The sequence below is a fragment of the Eubalaena glacialis genome, chromosome 17, assembly GCF_028564815.1.
Source record: "Eubalaena glacialis isolate mEubGla1 chromosome 17, mEubGla1.1.hap2.+ XY, whole genome shotgun sequence".
NCBI classification, from domain to species: Eukaryota; Metazoa; Chordata; class Mammalia; order Artiodactyla; family Balaenidae; genus Eubalaena; species Eubalaena glacialis.
The window spans coordinates 86452497-86478798 of NC_083732.1; the positions used below are offsets into that span (position 1 = coordinate 86452497).

Here is a 26302-nt window from a genome sequence, read left to right on the forward strand (position 1 = left end):
TCTGCAGAGGCCCCCGAGGGAGGGCCGGCTTGCCCAGTGCCCCTCCCTGATGGATCAGGGCAAGTTGTCGGAGGGCTGTGAGGCCAGGTGAGGGCGAGACGGGAAGATGAAGGACAGAGAGGGGGTCCCTTTCGAGAGTACCTGAGAGTGTCCCGGGGGACCCCTGGGGACCTTGAGGGTTTGGGGGAGGAGAGGTTTGGTCCCTCTGGGACAGGGCCTGGAGGAGGCGGGACAGAGGGAAGGGCTGGGCCACGCTCTCCCTCACCAAGAGCGAAGGCTGGTCCAAGGGCAACTAGAGGGGCAGAGGAGCCCGGGGGCGGGGCTCACGGCACAGGTGGGACAAGGTGGCTGGAAGAGGAAGAGGAGCAGGGTCTGTGTCGGGGGAATTGGACTCCCAGACCCTGCTAGGTAGGGCTCTTTGGAATTTGCAAAATTACCCCCAAGTAGAGTTAGCTTTGGACCTGTGCTGCACCTGGGGGCCGGGGGTGCGGGTGTGGGAGAACTAATGCCTGCTCACAACCGTGACACCAGTACACCTTGCCCCCCACCTGGGCATGCCCACGATGACGCCCTCCAGCCCAAGACCAAGAACACAGCAGCAGCTGAACGTGTCGGGCTGTTGCTCGCTGCAGCGAGGGAGAACACACATCTTGAGGAACCAAGGAGGCGTCTTTAGAAAAGACTTAACATGTGTGCATTAGAGTCCTGGCGCCACTGGCTGAGAACAGCACACATGCTTCCTCCTACAGCTGAAGCCAAAAGTCTGAACTTAGTCTTGCTGGACTAGAGGCGAGGCTGGCAGGGCCGGCCCCTTCTGGAGGCTCTAGGGGAGAATTCACTCCTCGACTCTTTCAGCTTTTGGACTCGGCCCACATTCCTTGGCTTGTGGGTGCATCACTCCAATTTCTGCCTTCATTGTCACACTGCCTTCCCCCCTTCTGTAGACAAACGTTCCCTCTTGTAAGGGTCCCTGTGAGTTACACCAGGCCCACCCCAACAGTCCAGGGTAATAGACCCACCTCAATACCCTTAACTTAATCGCACGAAAAGTCCCATTTGCCATAAAAGGGAGCACTCACAGGTTCTAGGGATCAGCGGGTGGACGTCTCGGGGGCCGTCATTCAGCCTCTAGCACAACGGAATCTGGGATGGGGTGAGGTCATCTGGGCGAGGGCTGAGCAAGTGGGGTCTGCTCCGCATTACACTTGGTTTGCTCTTGGGAAGCGGGGGTAGCTTTGTGACTGGGCATCTTATCAGTCTTGTCGGGAGGGAGGGGCAGCTGTGGGTGGTAAAGCAGTAGGAATTGCTCAAGTCAGCAGGGGGCAGGTGGGGGGAATGGTTGGCCACTTTTGTTGTCTGGACAACTCATGGTTTTGTCTTGGTCCATCACAGTCACAGACTGACCTGTGTGATGTCCACATCCTGTGAAATTGCTGGGGTTCAGCAGCACACAGGCCGTGCTGTGAGGGCCAGGCCAGCTCCCAGATGTCAGGGGCTGCCCTGCTCCAGGCTTCCACATCCAGTCTAAGCTGGGGGAGGAGAAACATTTCAAACCAGATAAGAGTTTGGATTTTGATTATCAACTGGAATGAACTGGGCTTATGTCATTCTGGTCTGGACTGGACTTTCCAACAGCAGACCAGAGGGGCCACGGATGTACTATTTACTTACCTGCTTTGCTCACTCCTGGGCCCCTGGGGCTTAGGACAGGGCTAAGAAAAGGGAAGACGGCAAGTGTTGGCAAGGCTGTGGAGAAACTGGAATTCTTATACGTTGCTAAAGAAAATGTAAAATAGTGCAGCCACTTCAGAAAATACTCTGGCAGTTTCTCAAATGGTTAAACATAGAATTAGCATATGACCCAGAAATTCCATTCCTAGGTATACACCCAAGATAAATAAAAATAGAAGTCTGCACAAAAACTCATACACAAATTTCCATAGGAGCATTATTCATACAGAGAACCAAACAGTAGCAACAACCCAAATGTCCATCAGCTGATGAGATTTTGTGGTCTATCCCTACAACGGAATATTATTTAGTGATTTAAAAAGGAAAGAAGTACTGAAACATACTACAACATGGACGACCCTTGACAACATTATGACACTGAGGACCACACATTGTGTGATTCCATTTGTATGGAAAGATCCAGAAGAGGCAAATCCCTGGAGCCTGAAAGTGGAGTCGTGATTGCCAGAGGCTGGGGGTGGAGGGGGATGGGTAAGGGGTGCTGGGTTTCTTTTGGAAGCAATGAAGTGTGCTGAAGTTGACCGTGGTGATGGCTGGCCACAAGGCAAAGGCTGGCGGGTCCACATGACCCGGAATGTTCTAGGCCCGTGTGGCTGAGGTGGAGGGGGACAGAGAGCCATGGTAGGAAGCTGGCAGGTCTGGCCATGCCAGGCCCTGGAGGAGCCTGAATTCTAATATTTTATTTTAAGTGCCAGGAAGCCTTTGGAGGTTATGAGCGGGGTGGGGGTGGGGTGGTGTGTGTGTGTGTGTGTGCGTGCGTGTGCGTGTGCGTGTGTGTGAGAGACACGGTCTGATTATAATTTAAAAAGATAAACATACTCTACTGGCCAGGGAGCTAAAAATGTTTTTACATTTTTAAAGGGTTGTCAAAACAAAAAAAAAGATAATGCGACAGGGATCATATCCAACCTGCAAAGCCTGAAATAGTTACTGTCTGGCTTTATATCAAAAAAGTTTGCTGACCTCCGCATGTCTTCAGAGAAAACCAAGGGCGGAGCCGTCAGTTCTTTCTTGGGTGAAAGAAGGATCTGGGGGAGGGATTGAGAGTGAGGCTTTGCCCTGGATGAGATGCTGTTGGGAGGGGGTAGTTTTGTGACTGGGTCTATAAGGAGGGGGATGGAGAGCCGGAATGAAGCGGCGCGATGCAGACCACCCAGGACCTGCTGTCACCTGTCCCCACTTACATGTCCCCTGGACTCCTGCAGACACCGTGGGTGACCATTCATCCTCCTACATAAGTAGGTACCTAATGTTTTTTAATAAGACATTTGATACTTTTTATTATCGTGGTAAAATACACACAACACAAAATTAACCATTTTAACCATTTTTAAAGTGTACAATTCAGTGGCATTAAGTACATTCACCATGTTGTACAACCATCATCATTACCTAGTTCCAGAAATTTTCCATCACCCCAGATGGAAATGCTGTATCCATTAAGCAGTCACTCCCTATTCCTCCTCAGCCCCGGGCAACCACTGATCTGCTTTGTCTTTAGGGATTTGCCTATTCTGGACATTTCCTATAAATAGAATGTAAAGGAAAAAACTTTCGTTTTACTTTACATTGCTTACAACACTTTACTCACAATATTTCCCTTCTGACACTTCTGGTCCCTCAACGTGTGGGTGTTTTTCCCACACCAAGCAATTCTGCAACACCAGCTGGTACCCTGCAATTTAACTCCGTCCTGACCCCATCTACCAGGAGATAGCATCAGACCCCTCAGGCGAAGGGCTCAGCCACAGGTTGTCCTGTTCTCCAGTGCCGATGGCACCATCACCTGTGCTACTGATGCCGTAGACTGACCCTCTCCTCAGGTCCCATGAATTTGCTAGCGCAGCTCACACAACTCAGGAAGACATTTAACTTATTAGATTTCATTGTAAAGAACAGTTTATTATGAAGAACCAGTTTATTACAAAGAACAGAACTCAGGAACATCCGGAAGGAAGAGATGTGTAGGGCAAGGTGTGTGGGAAGGGGCGTGGAGCGGCCAGCCCGTCCCGGGCACGCCCCAGCACCTCCGCGCGCTCACCAACCCGGAAGCTCGGACCCCGTCTGTGTGGCTTTTTATGGAGGTACCACTGCGTAGGCACGACTGATCAAAGTCCCAACCCTGTAGTCATGGGCAGTTCCTCTAGCAACCAGCCCCCTTCCCCAAAGTCTCCTCATTAACATAAAATCAGGTGCCACTGAAAGGGGCTTGTTAAGAATTAATTCCAAAGGACACCGGTGTCTCTCTCATCTCCTAGGAAATTCCAAGGATTTTGAGAGCTCTGTACCAGGAATGGGAGGAACTCCAAATTTCTGTTTCTTATTATAAATCACAAAATCACATGGAATCACACAATCTGTGGCCTTTTGTGTCTGGCTTGTTTCACAACCTAATGTTTTCAAGGGCCATCTATGTTGTAGTGTGCGTCGGTACTTCATTTCTTTTCATGGCTGAATAATATTCCACGGTGTGGACACACCACATCTTGCTTATTCACTTGCTGAATTTGTTAATTATCTTTAACAGTTTTTATGGATTTTTTTAGGATTTTCCGTGTATAAGATCACATCACCTGCGAATAGAAGTAGCTCTACTTCTCTCTTTCCAATGTGGACGCCCTTTATTTACTTTCTTGCCTAACTGCTCTGGCTGGAACTTCCAGTCCTATGTTGAACGTTAAGTGGTGAAACTGGCATCTTCGTCTTGTTCCTAATCTTGGCGCAATTAAAAAATTTTTTGACTTGGCTGTATTTTCTAATGTTCTTCAGTGTATGTGCACCACTTTGTACACTTGTGCAATAAAAAAAGATGAATTTTTAAAAAGAAGTCAATGCCTAAAAATGTTTGGGTAAATTTAAAGAGCATTCTTCCCCCAGAGGGGAAAATAACTAGAAAGATTGTCTGTTTTTGTTGTCAAATTCATCAAGATAACAAACTAAAGTCAAGTACGATTTAAAAGTTTTAAAAGATGTGCAGCCCTCATTGGTGGTACACAAACCTGGTCAGACCCGGGCTCAGAGCATGGCAGTCAGCCCCACCCAGCAAGGGGGGTCCCAAATAGAGAGACTGAGCCTGACTCCCCTGAGGGTGGTTGACAGTGTCCGGCACTTGCACTCGGTTTCGGCTGCTGTGTCCTGCCCTCTGCTGCATGAAGGGACAGCACGAGGGGCTGGGTGGGGTCGGAGTTTGGGGTGCATCACTCCAGGCTGGGGCAGGTGAACAGAGACAGAAAAGGGCTGGACCCACCAAGGACACAGTGTAAATGACTGCACTTCTATGTACTGAGCCACCAACAATTGAACAATTTCATTTGCAGCAATGAATGGACCTAGAGGTTATCATACTAAGTGAAGTAAGTCAGATAAAGACAAGTATCACATGATTATCACTTACATGTGGAATCCAAAAAAATGAGACTTAGAAAACAAACTTACGGTTACCAAAAGGGAAAGTGTGGGGGGGGAGGGATAAATCAGGAGATTGGGATGAACAGATACACACACTGCTATATATAAAATAGATAAACAACAAGGACCTACTGTAGAGCACACGCAACTGTATTCGTTATCTTGTAATAACCTATAATGGAAGAGAATGTACAAAAAGAATATATATACTTACATATATATAACTGAATCACTTTGCTGTACCCCTGAAACAATGTAAATCAACTATAATTCAATTAAAAAATAGAATAGAAAATAGTGTATGTCACACCTAGGTTAAGCAAAAAATAAATAAAATTAAAAAAGAAAAAAGAAAAATTTAAAACATAATAGCATCAAAAACACAGAACAGGAATACAGCTAACAAAAGATGTTTAAGATCTTTATTTACACTGAAAACAGCACGGCATTACTAAAATTAAAGATATAAAGAAATAGAGATATATTAAGTTCATGTTTTTAAGACTCAACATTCTGAAGATATCTGTTCTCCCCAAACTGACCTAAAAAGCCAATGAAGTTCCAATCACAACAATCCCTCCACCAGTTTTTCAGGTAAAATTACACTGAGGTGCAGTTAAGAAAATGAACAGCCATGCCCCAGACTGGGAGAAAACGTGTGGGAAACAAGTATCTGACAAAGAGTAGTATCTGGGACACAGAGGGAATTCCTACCACCCAGTGGGTAGGAATTCCTATCTACCCAACAGAATGATGAACAGCCCAATTTTATTTTATTTAATTAATTAACTAATTAATTTATTTTGGCCATGCCACATGGCTTGAGGGATCTTAGTTCCCTGACCAGGGATCGAACCTGTGCCCTCGGCAATGGAAGCGCCGAGTCTTAACCACTGGACTGCCAGGGAATTCCCAAACAGCCCAATTTTAAACAGGGCAAAATATGTGAGCAGAGACTTCCGGGAAAGATATATAAATGGCCAGTAAGTATAGGAAAAGACGCTCAATATCATTGTACATTAAGAAACACAATTAAAATGAGATGGAACACATATTCACTAGAAAGTCTAAAATTATAAAAGACTGACAATGCCAAATACTGGTGAGAATGTGGAGAAGCAGGAAGGTTTATGTGTTGTTGGTTGGAGGGTAAAATGGTATAATTACATTGGAAAACGGTTTGGCAGTTCTTAATAAAGTTGAACACTTACCATAAGTTCCAGAGATTTTGCTCATAGTTGTCTGCCCACGAGAAATGGAAACACGTGTATTTGTACACAAATGTCCACGGCAGCTTCATTCATGATAACCAGATTGAAAACAGCTCAAATGTCCCATCCACCAACAGGTGACAGGTGAACTGGCTGTGAGACCACGAAGTACCATCAGAAATAAAGAAGAACAAATCCTGATGACGCAACAACACGGATATTCCAAAACATCACTGAGTCAAAGAAGCCAGAAACAGAAGAGTGCATACAGTAGTTCCAGAAGCAACCTGGCGTGTAAGACCAGATCTACGGTGCAAGAGACCAGGCCAGTGGCTGCCTCGGTGGGTGTGGGGACTGATGGGGAACTGGATGTACACGTTTGAAGAAAGCCATCCAGCTGTTCACTCAGCAGGTTCTTACTCTGTGTGAATTACATCTCCATAAAGTTGATAAAAGGCAAGCAGGGTGGCTGTACCCTTCTGGGGAAGCAGTGGCTAGGAGGGACCCCAGGCAGACTTTTGGGGTGCTGGTGCTGTCCTGTTCCTGAGTCTGGGCGCCAGTGACATGAGTGTGCTCCTTTGTGAAAAATTCAATAAGCTCAACATTTATGTGTCCTTTTCTCTATTTAAATGACTCTTTAATTAAAATAATGTTAAAATATATGGAGCTGGAGAAAGACAGAGGGTGAGGTCGTGAGCAGGCTCGTATTCGCTTTCTTTACTGCTTCTCCTGGCCAACGTGGACAGGGTCGAATGCCTCACTGGGTAGCTGTCGTCTGCAGCAGCATGTGGCGGAGTCACGGGGTGGCCCTTCTGACGGCCCCGGGGCCACCGAGCCGGCCAGCCAACACCATCCGCTATCTGTCTCCACCCATTCTCACAACCAAAATGCCTTTCCCTCTGACTTACAGGACGTTTCCAGACTTACCTGCAGTTCTCGGTACGGGGCAGAGAATACGCGCTGCGGCCGTGGCTCACAGCCCCGCAGTCGAGCCCCCGGGAGCACGTGCAGCGCTTCCTCATTCACACCGCTCGTTTTATTTAACCTCATGATCACCATCCTAAAGACGAGGAAGCGGAGACTGGAGAGCCCGAGAGAAGCTCAGAAGGGCGACATCCCCGACCTTCTCTTCAGACGAAGAGGACACCAGGCAGCCCAGAGGGGAGTGACTCTGCTGCACACGGGGACGCGCGTCTTCCTGCAGGACACGCTCGAGTCCCTCCACTGGGGGCTGGGCCCAGGCTCTTCTCCCTCCAGGTTCCCAGCGCTGCAGACCCCAGTCCTGCGCGCCAGAGGCTCAGCGAGATGAGGCTGGGTCTGGGGTCTGTCACGCTGACGGTTCCCTTAAGAGAACAGGTTCCCCGGGGCTGGACAGGTGGCGGTGACACCAAGCCTGTGGAGGGAAGTCCTTCAGGGACGACATCACCCTAGCTCGGTTTCTGCATTTAACCATGAAGATGGAACAAGAAGGTTAACTTACGGGGAGTGTTCTTGACTTGCCAACAAGACAAAGAATAAAAGAAACTAATCATTATCGAGAGCTTTCCTGTATGTTAGTTTATCTGACAAGTCACCTGAGAAATTTCAAATGATCTGAAGGAACAAAACCAAAAGAAAGGATATTACACCAAGCACTTTACTGGTAACACCTTTTTAATAGGTCAAAGTAACTGTACAGTTCATTATATTCTTCCTGAGAATAATTTATATCCCCCAACAAACTAAAGAGAGGGCATATTTTTCAAAATTATTTAACAGAATGGATGGTAAAACTGGACATCAAAAGGAAACCACATCTCTGTTTTGCCCAATTCTTTCCTGGGAAGACAGACACAATGAAGGGTTAGTTAACTCCAGTGGCTGTAAAATAGTCAACATGGCTTTAATCTTTCTTTATAAATTATATAAAAATGGAAAACAGGGATGGTTCCAGAACTTCTTCCCAATGCAGTTTGGAGGTGCTCTGGTACAAAGCATTTCTGCTTCCAAGAGAAATAACATCGCTACAAAAAACTGGCACATTATTCTGGTGAAAAAAGACAAAAGTTTTTAGTGTGTTCTACAGCTAGTTTCCAACCAAATGCTTCACATACTCACATGAAAGTAAAAGGCAGGAAAGACAAGAGGGTTGTAGTTTTTTTCTGAAATTACTCAAGTCTTCAAAATAGAGCTTTTATATTCTTTCTTTGTAAAGTGGTATTAGCATATTGCAACTGAACAGTGTTCTAACGACAAAAATCCCAGCCTGGAGAGGAAGTCTGCGGTTGGCAAAGGGATTCTCAGCCCCTTGGGTTTCCTGGAATCCTCCGCTTCCTCCTGTCTTCTTCCAAGGACCAGTCCAGCCAGTTCAGGAACCAGTGCATCACTGCCTCGGCCGCTTCCACGAAAGCACATCCTGATGTGAACAAAATCTGTTCTTCATGATTCTTTAAAAGCTTCTCAGGTACAATTTTTATTCTCAGAAAAATGCCACATTTTGGATCCCGGACTTTTCTGAACACCATGATTAAAGAACCAAAACCAAAACAACCCACATCAAAATGCGGTTAAACTTATATGAGATTTTCAACCAGCCTCAGCCAGAGCGTTGGCGCTGTGAGTGCTGGCGCCCACGGCCGGGCAGAGCCTCGCTGCTGGTGGCGGCGGAGCGGGGAGCAGGCCCCGGCGCTCAGTGCGGCCTCGTCTGCCCCAGGGCCTTCAGTCTGGCCTGGTCGATGACATCGAGCAGGTTCTTGGCGTCCACGGCCAGGGCGTGCGCGGCCGTCAGCATCTGCTTCTTGTACTCCTGCTGCAGGCTGGTCATGACATACTGCTGGGCCAGCTTCATCTTGTTGATGAGCTCCCCCAGGTCGGAGTTCAGCAGCTTCTGGGCCATCTCAATCTGCAAGGACAAGAGGGTCAGGAGAGCCTCCTGCGGCCAACACTCAGGGCATTCTTAGGCGCTTTTCTTAGGTGCCTCCAGGAGAAGAAACTTTCTTCCTTCCCCTTAAACAAGACAGAACCTGGTCTTCACCTCCAGGCCCGCACGCTCTCTACTGCACCTGCTCCAAGACCTTCCTTTGCTATGCAGGAGATGGTTCAAGGATGTCACCACACACTTGCTCCACTCTGATGTAAACTCTAGACCCTTCCAAGCGGATCAGAGGTGGGAAGCGGGGGCAGGGGCGGTGGAAGGAGCCACAGGGCTGGAGAGCTTTGCTTGGGGTGTCTCGCGATCCCTCCGACCTGTGTACTTAACCAGAGGCAATCTAGCCACGTGCTCTTTCAACAGTCAGCGAGCACTTACTGTACACAAGGCCCTTGGAGTCATGGACGCAAGAGTGACCCAGTGTGTCTGTGCTCACAGCCCAGTGTGGGGGAAGCACGCACAGAGCTGCCCATCACACACGGGAGAATCACGCCACAGAAATGGGCCCGGGGAGGAGCAGTTCACTCCTTCTGAGAGGGGCGGAGACTCCACAGAGGAGAACTCGCCTGCATGCGGCCGAGACTGCGAGAGCCGGCCGGCTTCCTCCGTGAAGGGCCTCGTAAGCCCCCCACGTTCACCTTGGTCCTGCTGAACTTAGCAACGGGGAGGCCTAAGGAATTTTAGGAAGGGGAATAACATAATCGAGACAGGGCTCTGGTGGCAGTGCGGAAAGTAAACGGAAGGGCAGGGAGAGCCCAGAGGTGGAGTACGCAGCTGAGAGGCTGCTGTGATACCTCAGGGAAGAGCGGACGTGGCCGTGAGGATGGAGAAGCAAGGCCCGACCTGAGACTCATGGGTGACACAGGCTGTCGGCACGGTGTACGTGTGTGTGCGCGCGCGCGTGTGGTTCGTGCTGGGCAGGGTGGTGAGTGCATGCTGGTCCCACTGACCCTGCAAGCAGAATGTGCTACAGCGGCAGACGTCCCGCGGACAGCTAGCGCCCGGGGCACAGGGAGTGGGCCTGCTCACAGCACAGAGGGTGAGGGCCTCAAGCATCTGGATCTGTGGGCGTGGGGAGCCCTGCCAAGGAGAAAAGGCATCTCTAAAACACAAGTCCGGGGAGCACCTTGGGGGCGGCCACCATCGGGGCAGCAAAGAAAGCCTGGGGGTGGGGCGGGCAAGGCTCTGAAACTCCAGGGGTCTCGCCAAGGGGTCAGGGCGGTGGGGGGATGGCCTCCGGTGACCCCTGGGCGGGTGCAGTAGAGAGGTCAGGGACAGCTGGGTCCAGAGGGCGGGAGGGGAGCAGGAAGGAGCACACGGCGTGCAGAAGAACCAGGTACACAGAGGTCACTGCAGCCGTTATCAGCTCACATAGCAAGTTAGAAATGGTCCTGCCAAAATATCCATCCATTAGGATACCACTTGCTTGCCTCTGGCACCTGGAGCGTCTTCATTTGGGGGCAAAATCCTTGCTCATTGTGGAAAACCAATTAAATTTCTACTAAAGCAGATAAACTAGCTAATCTCCGAACTGGAGAGAAATATTAAGTTACGTGGTGACACCAGTCAGAGGCATTTTCCAAAATGATTTAAGAGGTGTCATGCAGGTGAACTGATGCCACTTACAGGACCAGCTGCAGGAGCTGTGCCCGACGGCCCCGCGTGTCCAGACACCCTGCTGGGCGTGCTGCCCTCGGACACGACCTCCGAGGAGGACGCAGCCTCACCGCAGATGTAAAACCTCAGCCTGACCGGGAGGAAGCATCAGCCTTTAGAGAACTTCCCTCAGCTCCACGTCAGGGAGCCTCTGGAACACAGGGGGCCTACACTCTGTCGCAGAAGACAGCGCGGGGCTGAGGGGCTGCCCCAGGAGAGAGGCGCACAGACACGCTGGGCGGTGTCAGGGGCCACGTGAGCCCCAGGCCGTCTCCAGCCAGAGGGAGAAGCATTACTGGGGTGACTGGTGAACCCAGACCACCACCTGCTGACAGATGAGCACGCTGGCCAGTGTTAAATTCCAGGACGTGGTGACCGTGCAGGGTAAGAGAACGGCCCGTTATTCGAAAACACAAACGCAAACACTAAAGGTAAGAGGGCGAGATGCGCACAACCAGCCGCAGGTGGCTCTGGAGAAGTAAAGCCTGCGCGTGCAGAGAGAGGCCGCAGACGGCCCAGACGGTGAAGGCGGCGCGATCAGGGCGAGGGTGCTTGCAAGCTCTCGGTGCTGCTCTCAGGGCTTTTCCGCAAGTTTGAAATCATTTCACAGTAAAAACTAAGAGAACAAAAACAAGCAGAGTGCCTGCTGGGGGAAGGACAGATCACGCACCCCGAGAGAGAAAGCAGAAAAGTGGACGCTGGAGCTGGAAGGGCGAGGCGCGGGAAGTGAGCAGGGCTGGGTGCAGACCCCAACGCTAAGCCTATTTACTAGTTACGAGGAATGTTTATATCGTTGCTTTAAGTGGAAAACCAAGGTCACTTGCAAACTCAAATTTTTCCAGAGGAATTCGAGGAAGGAGGGCAGGATGCCTCTCGCGGTCCGTTTCCACAGCCTCCGTCCTCTCTCTGGAGGGTTCCAGGGCGGCAGCAGCCCCAATCCTGCACTCCCCACATGTCCTCACAGACGCCCCGTCCTTCAGGCCAGGACCCCACACGCGGTGCGGTGGCTCCACACGGCCCCGAAGGTGGACGGCCAGGCGCCGGAGTCCCGACCTGGGGCCCGGCCAGGAGGTCACGCCTGCAGAGCGCGCGCTGTGCTCCCCCCGCCACACTGCCCTCTGGATGAGGCCCTACCTCTCGGTGGGTGCTGGCGGGCAGGACGGGAATGGTCTCATCCACGGTGGCCAACAGCGTCCTCAGGGCCAAGCCGACTTCCTAACAGACAGGACCACACCCAGCGTTAGGATGCACGTCAAGGAGTTTCACGCCAGCAATGACAGTGTTTCCTTCCAGTTACATGATTTTTCATTTCCTTTTCACCACTTTAGGGAAAATTTCTTTCTTTCTTTTTTTTTTAGGAAAATTTCTGTATTTCTTTTCCACAGTGCTGAGCCTGATCTCATTAAGTTATGAGGCAATTTCCCCCAGATTCAGATCTCTGAATACTCACTGCTCTACTGTCTGGGGAACAGGGGAATGGAGGCTCATGTAAGAAAAGCCGCAAGGATGCCCGGGGAAGGCGGTGCTGGGGCCACGTGTGCTCCATGACTCTCTTCTCTCCCCAGTGCTTTCCAAAGCCTCGTGGGCCACCAAAAAGGATGTAACTGCTGCCACACGTGGGAACGACAGGTGGCAGTCTGCTATGGAGGCCATTCTGACCCCAGGGCTTCGTCCACTATGTACACGGAGCACAATAGCCCTCCCCCTGCCACTCGGAGCTTAAAGGGACCAATTGTGATTAAAAACGATATGACGTTAGAGTTAAAAATGTTTGTCGCTGTCATTTTTATGAGGGTCAACTATGTAATGACTCAGGTGCTAAGTTATACATGCAGTATGAACAAGACCAGTAAGGACATGCTAGTTATTGACACTGGATCAACAAAAAGAGTGTCATTTTGCCAAAGTAATACGGTTAAAAAAGCAGCTTCTATAAAATCACCATAAAAAGTCTTATTATGTACAAAATTTTGATTGCTTTTGTATATTGTTGAGTTTATTAGTATTTTTTTAAAACCCGTCTGTGGTTCACGCAAGTTCACCCTTAAGAACTTCGGTTATAAGTGTATGGGAGTATAGCCTAAAAAAGAAACCAGAATGGATTAACTGTGCTGCCCACAAAACATCACGGCTTCCAAGCAGCTACTCCACATTGATGGTTTAAAAGAAGCCGTTCCAGAGATTGCTCATTGGTACACTAAAAACGGTGTTCAGTCCTGCAACTCAACGACAAAAAGCCAAACAACCTTATTAAAAAGTGGGCAAACGGCTTGAACAGACATTTCTCCAAAGATGACACACAAATGGCCAACACAAAAAAGCACACAAAGAGATGTTCAACCTCACTAATCATCAGGGAAATGCAAATCAAAAGCACAGTGAGGTACCACCTCACACACATTAGGATGGCTACTATCAAAAAAAAAAAAAAAAAAAAACAAAATAAAAAGTGTTAGTGAGGATGGAGAGAAACTAGAACCCTTGTGCACTGCTGATGGGAATGTAAATTGGTGCAGCCATTGTGGAAAACAGTATGGTGTGTCCTCAAAAAATTAGGAATAGAACTACCATACGATCCAGCAATTCCACTTCTGAGTAAATGCCCAAAAGAACTGAAAGCAGGGTCTCCAAGTGTCATCTGTCTTGGCACTTTAACACTGTAATTACCTCCCCTAAGTCATAATGGCATCAGACTGTGAGTATTCTGCATCTTTCCTCACTCAAGATCACATGTATGAGCAGCAGTTATTGACAGACTCTGTTGCTCAGGACATTCCGGGGTCAAGGTCGGGAATGGCCATGATCACCACATGATGCAGACCTTCTGAAGAGTCAGGCTGGGCCTGAAGGGCACAGGGAACGCCTCCTGCTCCACGTGACGGGGCTGAGCTCACCTTCACCATGGGGACATACTCCTCTGGCGGGGCTGGCTGGATCCTGCTGGACATCTCGATGACCGCTCTCACCAGGCCCGTCACGTTCTCGTACACCCTGTCATTGGAGCGGTCCAGGTTGGCAGTGGGAGGGGGGCTGATTTCCTGGGGCTGAAGCTGTCAACACAGAAGCCGGTTATCTTTCTATCCTCCAGCAGATGGCGTCATATCACTGCAACTAGGTTAGAAAGGGTCTTTAAAAGAGATCAAAGCAGATCACATAACTGATCTTCTTGTCTTAGGGGACACAGTTCAGCTTGAGGATGACAGCAAAGCAATTCATCCAAGTGACAAATAAATAAAGCACTTTTCTAACTTTGAGCTCAGTTAAAGGAAATGAGATGGAATCACACACATTATACTAAAAGCCCCGGATTCATTCAGAGAAGTGATTCATTGTCCCCCCAAAATCATTCACCAAAAGAGAAAGAATCCAGATATTTTACATCTCTCTGAGGATTTAGAGACAGTTGGCTAAGGGGTCAAGTGTTCTACATTGAGACTATAAGAATTTCCACTTAGTTTGAATTTTGCAGTAAAACCTGTATGGCTCAGCTTAGTTGCCTTCAAACCACCTAAATGGAAACGTGTATTCCTTTTATGGTTATGAAAAGTGGGCAAATGCAAGTCTTCTTTAAACGGACACCATCTGCTTCCAGAACGCTGCTGACGTGGGAGCTGTGCGGGTGCTGCTCTGTTGGTGGGGGGCGGGCACTGCCCCCTCACCCGCAGCTGTGATGGGGGTGAACATATGTAAAACTGCCCGTCCCAGGGCCCGGGCACAGAGAGACTTCAACAAATGTTATCCAAGACAACCTGAGCCCAGAAGGCTGCACAAGGGCCTCTAGGGAACCTTCAGCGTACTGAAAAGGTCGAGTTGGCCACGCTAGGCACGAAAAGGACTGCACACGGCTACTTGGAGAAGACTAAATGACGGCGCCCAACAGTTGTTCATCCATCAATCTGCTGCCAGTGCTCAACTCTGGGTGCCCACCCCTGAGCCCTGAGACACAAAGGGACGAGAACGTTCCCTCCCTGCGGAGATGTTCACGTCTCACTCTTGGGCAAATACAAATGCCGCTTTTGGTGACAAACCAAGCAAAAGCGCCCTCCCCAGGCTTCCCGATTCCTGGTCCAGAGTCGCATGCAGAGCGGGGTGCGATAGAGAGCTGGACAGACACACAGATACCATGTGCTTACCCTCCACGGCTATTGTTGAACGGAAGGTGAGGACAAGTTAAAGAAATTTATCAGAGAAAGGGAAAAAAGAAAAACAATATTAATAAAGGCAGCAGACAAAACCCCCGTAAAAACACATGAGCAGAACAAGAGGAGAGTTTCTGCCTGTCGGCTCAGTTCGCGGGCCATCAACGTGTAGCCGCTGGGCCGTCTGTTCAGGGCACCCGCGCACTCAGTAGGGGTCTGCCATGCACCATGCTTGTTTTCACAAATAAATGAGGAAAACAACATGCAAAGCCCGAGAATGACAATCTGGCAGCCGTGCAAGAATCCAAAGAATTAAGGGTCTTTAAAAAGAAAGAAAGTGTATCTATGCTTGTATTCACGGAAAGCTGCCCATTGGACATCTGTGTGATTCTGGAGAAACTGCACACCCTCACTCCCTGGGCCTGGCCCCAACATCCAACATCCCTGGAAATGGCCTTCGACCTAGCCAGCCTGCTGTAATACAGATGCCTGGCTTGGGGCTGTGTTTAAAGATATCAGGAGCTTATTTTAAAAACTAAAACATAAAACCCTTCATTTGAACCAGTTCTTATGGTTGGGTTCCTTTACTTTAAACTTAGAAATTTTAATGTTTTTTTACTCTACAGTTTAAACCAAGCCTATTCTACTGTAACATAATAGGCAAAGTTAATTGAGAGAAATATGGATTTCTTGACCTTTCCTTAGAATTGTCTGAAAAAAGTATACCCTTTGGTATAGAAGTTTAGCAGAATCCTAAATTCTGAGGTCCAACTCTCCACACTGTCTATTTTCTGTGCACTAGAAAAAGGGAGGTTATTCATAGCAGCATCACTTCCAAGAGAAGCCGTGTCAGCATTTTACCTTCTGCACTGAGATGCTGAATGGGGCAGGAGGGCCAGCTCAAAGGGGATCAACGTAAAAGGCCGCGTTTCCTCAGGAGGCGCGGCAGCTGGGGCTCCATCAAGAAGAACTACAGTTCTGGACTCCAGGAGGTGAGGGTGGTTTGCTCTAACCCGTTCAAAGCTTCTGCTCTTTTGTGTTCACCCTGTGCCCAACTGTCACAGAAGCGCTGTCACAAAGCTTCCAGGGGCCGTTCACAGGGGCCCTCCCAAAGCCACCAGCTTGGTGTGCAGACACAGCTGTCACTGGCTTCCTACTTCCTGGAGCTTGACCACTTGGAGGCCCCTTGGCAGGCAGTTAGGACACACCACTGCCCGCAGGGACGCAGCCAGTCCCAACCACTTGAGGTGGGGGGGGGTCCTCAAAGACTCCGATAATTCAGAGCCGAAATGTAAAGCCACCAAGGAGAAACTGAGACTGATTTCTGGCTATGAGTTGGATGAACTACTTCAGTTACACCCAGGTAAAGGTAAGCATTTCTGTATTAAAAGAGTACTGTTCTTTCAGGCTGGATTTGATAACCTCTACCAAACAGACATGTCATGAAAAAGTAGAGACATATACTTCACACTTACTAATTATTAAAAAATGTTTACTGAGTGTATTTTTTTTTTTTTTTTTTTTTGGCCATGTTGGGTCTTCGTTGCTGTGCGCAGGCTTTTCTCTAGTTGCAGCAAGCGGGGGCTACTTTTCGTTGCAGTGCACGGGCTTCTCATTGTCGTGGCTTCTCCTGTTGCGGAGCACGGGCTCTAGGCGCGCGGGCTTCAGTAGTTACAGCATGCAGGCTCAGTAGCTGTGGCTCGCGGGCTCTAGAGTGCAGGCTCAGTAGTTGTGGCGCACGGGCTTAGTTGCTCCACAGCATGTGGGATCTTCCCGGACCAGGGATCGAACCCGTGTCCCCTGCATTGGCAGGCGGATTCTTAACCACTGTGCCACCTGGGAAGTCCCCTGAGTGTATTTTTAAAAAATATTTATTTATTTGGCTGCATGGGGTCTTAATTGTGGTGCACAGGCTCTTTGTTGCAGCGCACGGGCTTCTCTCTAGTTGTGGTGCATGGGCTCAGCAGTTGTGGCGCGCGGGCTCTAGAGCGCAGGCTTAGATGCCCCGCAGCATGTGGGATCTTAGTTCCCCCACCAGGGATCGAACCCGTGTCCCCTGCATTGGAAGGTGGATTCTTAACCACTGGACTGCCAGGGAAGTCCCCTCCTGAGTGTACTTTAAGTAAGCACACTTAAAAGATTCCTTTCCATAAAGATTTCTACTTGCTCAATACCCTATAATAAGGGTATTTCCCAATTATATTTATTCAAATGTAAAAAATGAATATAGGTCAGAATTCTAAGCTGGTATCTGATCCACTTTTAAAGTTGGCTTTTCATTGCAATACAAGTCCTTTTGAAAGTTTCTTCTGTTGCTTATGAAAAATGAAAAAAGTTCATTAACCCAATTTCTCTCTTTCCTTTTAAAATTTATGTCAAGAAACCACACTGGGAAAGGGTGTATCCTCCTTTGCTCCTCTGTAGTGCTAGTGGAACTGCAGGGAGGCTTCTTGGGCCTGGAGGCCCAGAAGCTGGGGGAGCCAAGCCCCAGGCAGCCCCCAGGACCAGCACCCTGATTTCCAGGAGCTGACTGCCCGACCCTTGGTGCAGGGGCGCCTCTGGCGCCATGGTTCCTGTGTTAGGCTCCGCAGGGAGCAGACTGGTCCCAGACAGTGCCAGCTGCTTCACTACTGGTCACCGCCCTCCAGCTGTAGGATGGCTCGCAACTGGAGATGACATTTTCTCTGCCTGGGGACAACCTCTCTGACTCGCTAAGATGGCACTACACCTGTTTCTATCCAGGAATCAGCCGCTTGGCTCTGGGGGTAAACCTGGAGCGGCAGCACGTGTGTGTGTGCGGAAAGCCAGGTCTGCCACTAGGTGCTGGTCCAGCTATGGGGAGGCCGTAACCTTGAACACGCCCTGTAACCTCTGGGAACTGTAGCCGCCTCATGCCACAGGTGGGAACAATAGTAAGACCACCAATTCCGTGAGGCTGATGTGAGGATTTAAAATACATGGGGCAGGGTCTGCCACAGCAGGTGGCACTCAATGAATGGTGGTTATTAGTGAAACAAAGCTTATCTTAACTGATCCCATAGCTATTGAATTCTAAGATGTACCTTTTTCTATGCACCACGAAGAAGGAAAAAAATGCCAGTTAAATCAACACACCGTCTTGATTTTAGAGATATTAAAATGTGAAGACAGGGACTTCCCTGGTGGCGTAGTGGTCAAGAATCTGCCTGCCAATGCAGGGGACATGGGTTCCATCCCTGGTCTGGGAAGATCCCACGTGCCACGGAGCAACTAAGCCTGTACGACACAACTACTGAGCCTGCAATCTAGAGCCCGTGAGCCACAACTACTGAGCCCGCATGCTACAACTACTGAAGCCCGTGCGCCTAGAGCCCGTGCTCCGCAACAAGAGAAGCCACTGCAATGAGAAGCCTGCGCACCGCAATGAAGAGTAGCCCCTGCTCGCCGCAACTAGAGAAAGCCCACACGCAGCATCGAAGACCCAATGCAGCCAAAGATAAATAAATAAATTAATAAATAAAATAAATAAATAAAATGTGAAGACAAAATGTATCAGAATTGAGAAGTAGGACATATTTTGAGAGATAACTGACCTAATGGAAAGTGGAGTGTACCCCTCTCCTTAAATGGGCACACAGAGGAGGTGGCTGTGGTCCCCAGCACACACTGCTTTACACACGCTGGCCCCAGACGGCAAAGGATGGAAGTCGCCCACTAGGCCACACGGACACACTTGGAGACACTGAGCCTACAGAAGGCCTTGCTTTCCCCAGGCGTCCTGGTTTGATTCATTTGTAAAACCAGAAGCCACCCCAGCACTTTTATCTCAAAGAAACATTCTGTCTGATAAGAGGAAAATGTCTTCAGAATGTTAAGATCTGACTGAGGCCCTAGAATCTATCACATGAGAGGAAAACAGAAAAGAGAATTCTCCAGTAAAGTTTGTCCTGACTCAGAGGAGTCTGGAGCCGACCAAGGAGCCCTCCCAATCCCACCGAGCCCCGACTCCACTGCACATCGCAGGGTCATCGCCCAGAGCGAAAGGCTCCGTGGGGTCCTGGGCTGCGCACAGGCTCTGGCGCTCACCTTGACACCCTCATTGTAATTGTCCCCGGGGCTGCCGAGGCTGGCAAGGCTGCTCAGGTGCCCGGGAGCTCCGGGACGTGGTGGTTTCTTTGGTGGAGCTGCAGGATCTGGTAAAGGAATGAGTCCCATTACGTAATGTACATTAATGAAGAGAATGGAAACAACCCACAAACAAACAAACACGGATTCGTGTTATTACAACAGAAGCTAATCTCGGAGAAGGCACCCTACAGAGGTGTTTCTGATGCATTAGAGCAGTAAAGTCTGTTTTCCAACATTCTAGTCGTGGGCTGAATTTGGTAAACATCATACTTGCTATGGTCTGTAGGGGGAAGAGTGTTAACACAACAAGAGGTTTTTCAAAGCTAAGAAACTATACATCAAAACCCCCCTCCCTCCAAATTATACAAATCTTGTGACACTCCTTTCATTTCTTCATTTACCTGGTTTGCCCACAGGCTGATATATGTGCTGGTTTCCAGTCTGTGGGAAAAGAAAAAGCCGGGTCAGTGCAGCAGGGCGCACAACAGGATAACGGCCTCCCCTGCCCACCCTCTCCACCCACCCCCTTGACCCCTGGGCTAAATGCTGGGGTCAAAGACCAGGGCTTCCCTGGTGGCGCAGTGGTTGAGAATCTGCCTGCCAATGCAGGGGACATGGGTTCGAGCCCTGGTCTGGGAAGATCCCACATGCCGCGGAGCAACTAGGCCCATGAGCCACAATTACTGAGCCTGCGCGTCTGGAGCCTGTGCTCCGCAGCAAGAGGCCGCGATAATGAGAGGCCCGCGCACAGCGATGAAGAGTGGCCCCCACTTGCCGCAACTAGAGAAAGCCCTCGCACAGAAACGAAGACCCAACACAGCCATAAATAAGTAAATAAATAAATAAAAATTAAAAAAAAAAAAAAGGCCAACAAGACGGGGGAGGGGCCTGCCTTCAAGGCCTCAGGTGGGGACAGGGGATTAGGCTAATAAGCAAATAATGCCAATGGGGTATGGGATAAGGGCTGCGATAGAAGGAATCACGATGGGAACACGGTCAGGGGTGGTCACACCAATTTCAAATTTTCTTTAAAGAAATTATGCCCATGGAAGTCTCCAGTTCAACTTCATGGGTGTGAAATCTGTCCTGTGTCCGGAAACTCTCCCCCACCCCCTCCTTCTCTGATTACAAGAAGGAGTGCCATCAGGCACAATGACGATGAGAAGAGGTTTCCTAGCACTGGGATGTCTATGTTGTCACTGTCACCTGAAGAACCTGGTGTGACACCTCCATCCGTTCTGGACAAGCCACAGGCCAAGCCAGGAAGCCAAACCACCCCAGGCACAGGAAAAAAGGCAGGTCCACATAGGACCAGCCCTAGTCTAGGGCGTCACGCCTGCTGCTACGATTAGAGCCACTTATCCTAGGCTGACTGAATGAAAAGTATCTTCAAACTATATCCTTTTGAAAAGAGGGACTTTCCTTGCTTATTTTGAAACAATAAACTGGCTAAAATACATATACTTTAAGGTGCTTTACTTTTACTGAGTAGACATCCACTTTTTTAAAATAAAGGACCATGAGACGGCACACAGTCACAACTGCTCCTTGCCCAGGATCACAGCTGCTTCCACCAGGCCACTGAACACTCCCGATTTGAAAGACTAGAGAAACCCTCCGAGCGGGAAGGTATGAAGAAGGAGGACTCCTTGACACAGTGGGAAGTGGGCCAAAACCCTGCAAAGAGACAGACTGTGGCTATGCTGTGCTGTGCTCACTGGCCAGCAGTAAAAAGACTTAAAAGAATTTCCTGATACTCAGGGAACAAGAAAGTGCGACAATTAGAAAATCCTATCCTCAGAACTTTCTGGATCAGTTCAACAAATGTTATGTATGTCCCTGTGTGCAGAGGCTGACGGGCTGGGCAGTGGGATGGGCCGGGCTCTGGTTCTGCTGCGTGTGCAGTGCTGGCCCTGGAAGAGTGAGTCACTCACCGGTTTGAGGCTTTGGTTTTCCCGTTTGAACGCGGAGGCTAGTGACACTTACCCCCTATGGGGGGGTTGTCACAAAATGAACATGCTGCCAACTTGCATATTATTTTGAAAATCCAAATAGTTTTTTTTTTTTAGACATATGTTTTTTTTAAAAATTTTAATACATTTATTAATTTATTTATTTTTAGCCGTGTTGGGTCTTCGTTTCTGTGCGAGGGCTTTCTCCAGTTGCGGCGAGCGGGGGCCACTCTTCATCGCGGTGCGCGGGCCTCTCACTATCGTGGCCTCTCTTGTTGCAGAGCACAGGCTCCAGACGCGCAGGCTCAGTAACTGTGTCTCACGGGTCCAGTTGCTCCGCGGCATGTGGGATCTTCCCAGACCAGGGCTCGAACCCGTGTCCCCTGCATTGGCAGGCAGATTCTCAACCACTGCACCACCAGGGAAGCCCCCAAATAGTTTTTATTTTTACTTTTTATGCACACAGACGGGACCAATTTCCGTGAGGCAGTGACTAGAGTCTATTAACGAGCTCAGACCTACTGACAGTCTACACTGCTTTCCAGCCAAACGTTTCTTCCTGAAACTGGGGCCCATTTTCAAAAGTGTTAAGTTGGAGCACTTTGAGAAGTGGGCCAAACCAAATAGTTATCTTAGTAAAGGATAAAAGCGGAAAAGCCAGCAACCGTCAGCGTGTGTTATGAGCCCCACAGCTTAACCCAGACCCTGGAGGGGAGAGGCCTGCAGAGCAGGCTGGAGCTTGGTCACGCTGAGTGCCCTGTCCGGCGTCCGGCATGAGGACCAGCGACCTTGGGCAAGTTTCCTACGAGCCTCAGTTGACTCATTTGTGGCGTGTGGATGGCACGGCGCCTGACCTGACAGGAGTGCTGAGGACTCATGAGGTGACAGGAGGGAAGCACCCAGCGCAGCACCCGCTCCATCAGGACTAAGCGCGCCTACTGTCACCCAGGCCTGGCGTGCGGCAAGTACTATGAGATCACAAACGGCCCCGTCATGCGTTGTCTGTTTCACGAAGTGTTTCTCAATAATCCTTCTGTCTCATCATTCATTCATTCATTCATTCACTCACTCCACATACGTTCTGGGTACCTTCTACATGCCACATCTTGGAACAAACAGGATTTTCCTTTTCTAAAAAATGTTCCTATTAGTGATGTTATAAATAGCTGGGCCCTTGAATAGGGTTTACTTTCATGCTTATTCTCACTCTTTCCTCTTAACAATTTGGGACCAACTGCTCAATGTATGTTATCATTTTTTTAATTGAAGAAATCTTGATGCACACTGTAAGTTACAGGTGTACAGTGTAGTGATTCACAATTTCTAAAGGTTATGCTCCATTTGTAGTTATTATAAAATATTGGCTATATTCGCTGTGTTCTACAATACATCCTTGCAGCTGATTTTTTTGGCCGCACCGTGTGACTTGCGGGATCTTAGTTCCCTGACAAAGGATTGAACCCGGGCCCTGGCAGTGAAAGCGCCGAGTCCTAACCACTGCATCGCCAGGGAATTCCCATTGTAGCTGATTTTATACAAAATAGTTTATACCTCTTAATCTCCTACCCTTGTATTGTCCCTCTCCACTGTTAACCACTAGTTTGTTCTCTATATCTGAGTCTTTTTGTTATATCCACTAGTTTGTAAGTGATATTACACAATATTTGTCTGTCTTATTCACTTAGCATAATACCCTCCAAGTCCATCCATGTTGCTGCAAATGGCAAAATTTCATTTTTTATGGCTGAGTAGTATTCCATTGTATATATACACCACAGCTTCTTTATCCATTCATCTGTTGATGAACTTGGGTTGCTTCCATATCTTGGCAATTATAAATAATGCTGCCATGAACACTGGAGTGCATGTATCTTTTCAAATTAATGTTTCTGGGTTTTTTTGGATATATGCCCAGGAGTGGGATTGCTGAATCATATGGCAGTTCTATTTTTAGTTTTTTGACACCTCCATACTGTTTTCCACAGTGGCTGCACCAATTTACATTCCCACCAGTGTACAAGGGTTCCCCTTTCTCCGCATCCTCACCAACATTTGTTATTTGCGTTCTTTTCGATAATGGCCATTCTGACCAGTGTGAGGTGATATCTTACTGGGCTTTTGATTTGCATTTCTCTGATGATTAGCCATGGTGAGCATCTTTTCATGTGTCTGTTGGCCATCTGCATTTCCTCTTTGGAAAAACGTCTATTCAGGTCTTCTGCCCATTTTTTAATTGGGTTGCTTTGTTTTTTTTGACATTGAGTTGTATGAGCTGTTTATATATTTTGTATATTAACCCAATATCAGTCATAGCATTTGCAAATATTTTCTCCCATTCAGTAGGTTGTTTTTCATTTTGTCAATGGTTTCCTTTGCTGTGCAAAAGCTTTTAAGTTTAAACTGGTCCCATTTCTTTATATTTGCTTTTATTTCCTTTGCTTTAGGAGACAGATCAAAAAAATATTGCTACGATTTATGTCAAACAGTGTTCTGCCTATGTTTTCCTCTAAGAGTTTTATGGTTTCTGGTCTTATATTTAGGTCTCTTAAAAATCTTTAAAAATTTTTAAAATTTTTTTGTTTCCTTTTGTTCCTGATCTTAAAGTCTTTAATCCATTTTGAGTTTATTTTTGCATATGGTGTTGGAGAATGTTCTAATTTCATTCTTTTACATGTAGCTGTCCAGCTGTCCCAGCACCACTTATTGAAGAGACTGTCTTTTCTCCATTGTATATTCTTGCCTCCTCTGTCATACATTAATTGATCATAAGTGCGTGGGTTTATTTCCGGGCTCTCGATTCTGTTCCATTGATCTATATGTCTGTTTTTGTGCCAGTACCTTACTGTTTTGATTACTATAGCTTTGTAGTATAGTCTGAAGTCAGGGAGGGTGATTCTTTCAGCTCTGTTCTTCTTTCTCTAGATTGTTGTGGCTATTTGAGTTCTTTTGTGTTTTCATACATATTTTAAAATTATTTGTTCTAGTTTTATAAAACATGCTATTAGTATTTTGATAGGGATTGCACTGAATCTGTAGATTGCCTTGGGTAGTATGGTCATTTTAACAGTGTTACTTCTTCCAATCCAAGAACACAGTATATCTTTCCATCCGTTTGTGTCCTCTTCAATTTCTTTCATCAGTGTCTTCTAGTTTTCCGAGAACAGGGCTTTTACTTTTTTTTAAAAAATTAATTATTTATTTATTTTGGCTGCATTGGGTCTTCGTTGCTGCGTGCAGCCTTTCTCTAGTTGCGGCGAGCGGGGGCTACTCTTCGTTGCAGTGCGCGGGCTTCTAATTGCGGTGGCTTCTCTTGTTGTGGAACATGAGCTCTAAGCGCGCGGGCTTCAGTAGTTGTGGCACGCAGGCTCAGTAGTTGTGGCTCGCAGGCTCTAGAGCGCAGGCTCAGTAGTTGTGGCGCATGGGCTTAGTTGCTCCACGGCATGTGGGATCTTCCCGGACCAGGGCTCAAACCCATGTCCCCTGCATTGGCAGGTGGATTCTTAACCACTGCGCCACCAGGGAAGCCCCAGGGCTTTTACTTCTTTAGGTAGGTTTAATCCTAGGTATCTTACTCTTTTTGATGTGATGGTAAATGGGATTGTTTCCTTATTTTCTCTGATAGTTCATTCTTAATCTACAGAAATGTGACAGATTTCTGTATATTAATTTTGTATCCTGTAACTTTACCGAATTCACTGATGAGCTCTAGTAGTTTTCTGGTGGCATTTTTAGAATTTTCTATGTAAGTATCATGTCATCTGCAAACAGTGACAGTTTTACTTCTTCCTTTCCAATTTGGATTCCTTTTATTTCTTTTTCTTGTCTGATTGCTGTGGCTAGTACTTCCAATACTATGTTGAATAAAAGTCACGAGAGTCAGCACCCTTGTCTTGTTCCTGATCTTAGAGGGAATGCTTTCAGCTACATGTCATCTTTCCAGTATAAGGAAAGAGCACTGCATGTGGAGATGTTAACTGGGGAACAGTGTGATTTTGCACTTATGGACTAAGGAATGCCTAATATTCTGTCTGTAGAGCCCATTGTGCCAGCATATCTTATGGGAAATGCCAAACCTTCACATGCTAGCGACTGAACACATCTTCTAGGGGCCAGATCTTAGGGGGAGCTGGATTTTATAGCACAGACTAGGGAAAACTATGCGTCTCGGAGCTGGATGACGACACAGTCTCATGTATGTATGTATGTGTATGCATGTGTGTCTAGAAATGAAATGGTTTATTTCTACTCATAGGCCTTATTAGGGTGGATGGAGATTTATCTCCCTAAGTCCGTTACCCAGCAAGTGCAGGTTTCCCCTTTTTACTGGGGATTTCTTTAAGTTTTAAAGAAATCTGCATTTATTTTAACCAGGTATCTGCTAATGGAAATCCTAACAATTTTAACTACTCTCCCCTGAAGACCAGGGAATATTTCTAGCAGGTTTTAAATATATTTGGAATAATGATAATAAGCTAGGTCTTTAAATATATTTGGAATAATGATAATAAGCTAGGTCTTTAAAGAGAATTTCAGGCACTTCCCCTTACAACACCCAGAAGAAAAAAATCTTGCTTGAACAAGTTTCCTGTGACTGTGGAAACTTTCATAAAACACGAAACAAGAGTATAAAAATTTAGCAGATGACAACTTGTAGCAACAGTTAATTTGTGTACGTATTTCTTTAGGACACAGAGAGTTCAGCTTACTATTGAAAAGAGTGTATTAGTAACGGGGTAGAAATTTTTCTAGCCAAATACGCATGTCGGGCTGCGTACTGTAAGTTTTAATAATCTTGGGTAAAACGTTGATTTTAGTTATAGAATGAATTATTGTGTTCCATACGACAAATGCTAGTAAGCCTGGATATCCCAGGACACAAAGTGGTCCAGATCCTGATGAGAACGTGGGCAGCTGCTTACCGGGCCCTGAGGACCTCCATCCTCCCTGTCGATGCTGCCTCGAGAGAGCCGCACGTCAGGTTTCTAGAGAAACGAAAGCAAACCGAACAGTTTCATTCTTGGTTTGAAAACCACTGACATATTTCTGTACTAAGTTTCTTCCTTTTGTAACACAATTGTCCTCTGAATAAGAAGAGTTAAAAGTTCCCCAGTTTCACAAAAATTCTCAAAGCCCAGTGGTGACAAGCCCAGGTCAGCTGCCCCAGCAAAG

General features: G+C 47.7%; 1 protein-coding gene across 12 annotated transcripts in view; it reads right to left on the reverse strand.

The window, feature by feature from the left end:
* Positions 1-8006: 8006 nt before the first annotated feature.
* PTK2 (protein tyrosine kinase 2) overlaps positions 8007-26302 on the reverse strand; it is a 262366-nt gene continuing 244070 nt past the window's right edge. For all 12 annotated transcript variants that reach the window (XM_061172265.1, XM_061172261.1, XM_061172260.1 and 9 more), the window contains 6 exons: positions 26053-26115; positions 19583-19622; positions 19140-19246; positions 13830-13985; positions 12070-12150; positions 8007-9252 (listed from right to left, as the gene is read on the reverse strand). In XM_061172265.1, the coding sequence (XP_061028248.1) occupies positions 9040-9252; positions 12070-12150; positions 13830-13985; positions 19140-19246; positions 19583-19622; positions 26053-26115 (660 nt within the window). In that variant the 3' untranslated portion in view covers positions 8007-9039. The remainder of the gene's footprint in view (positions 9253-12069; positions 12151-13829; positions 13986-19139; positions 19247-19582; positions 19623-26052; positions 26116-26302) is intronic.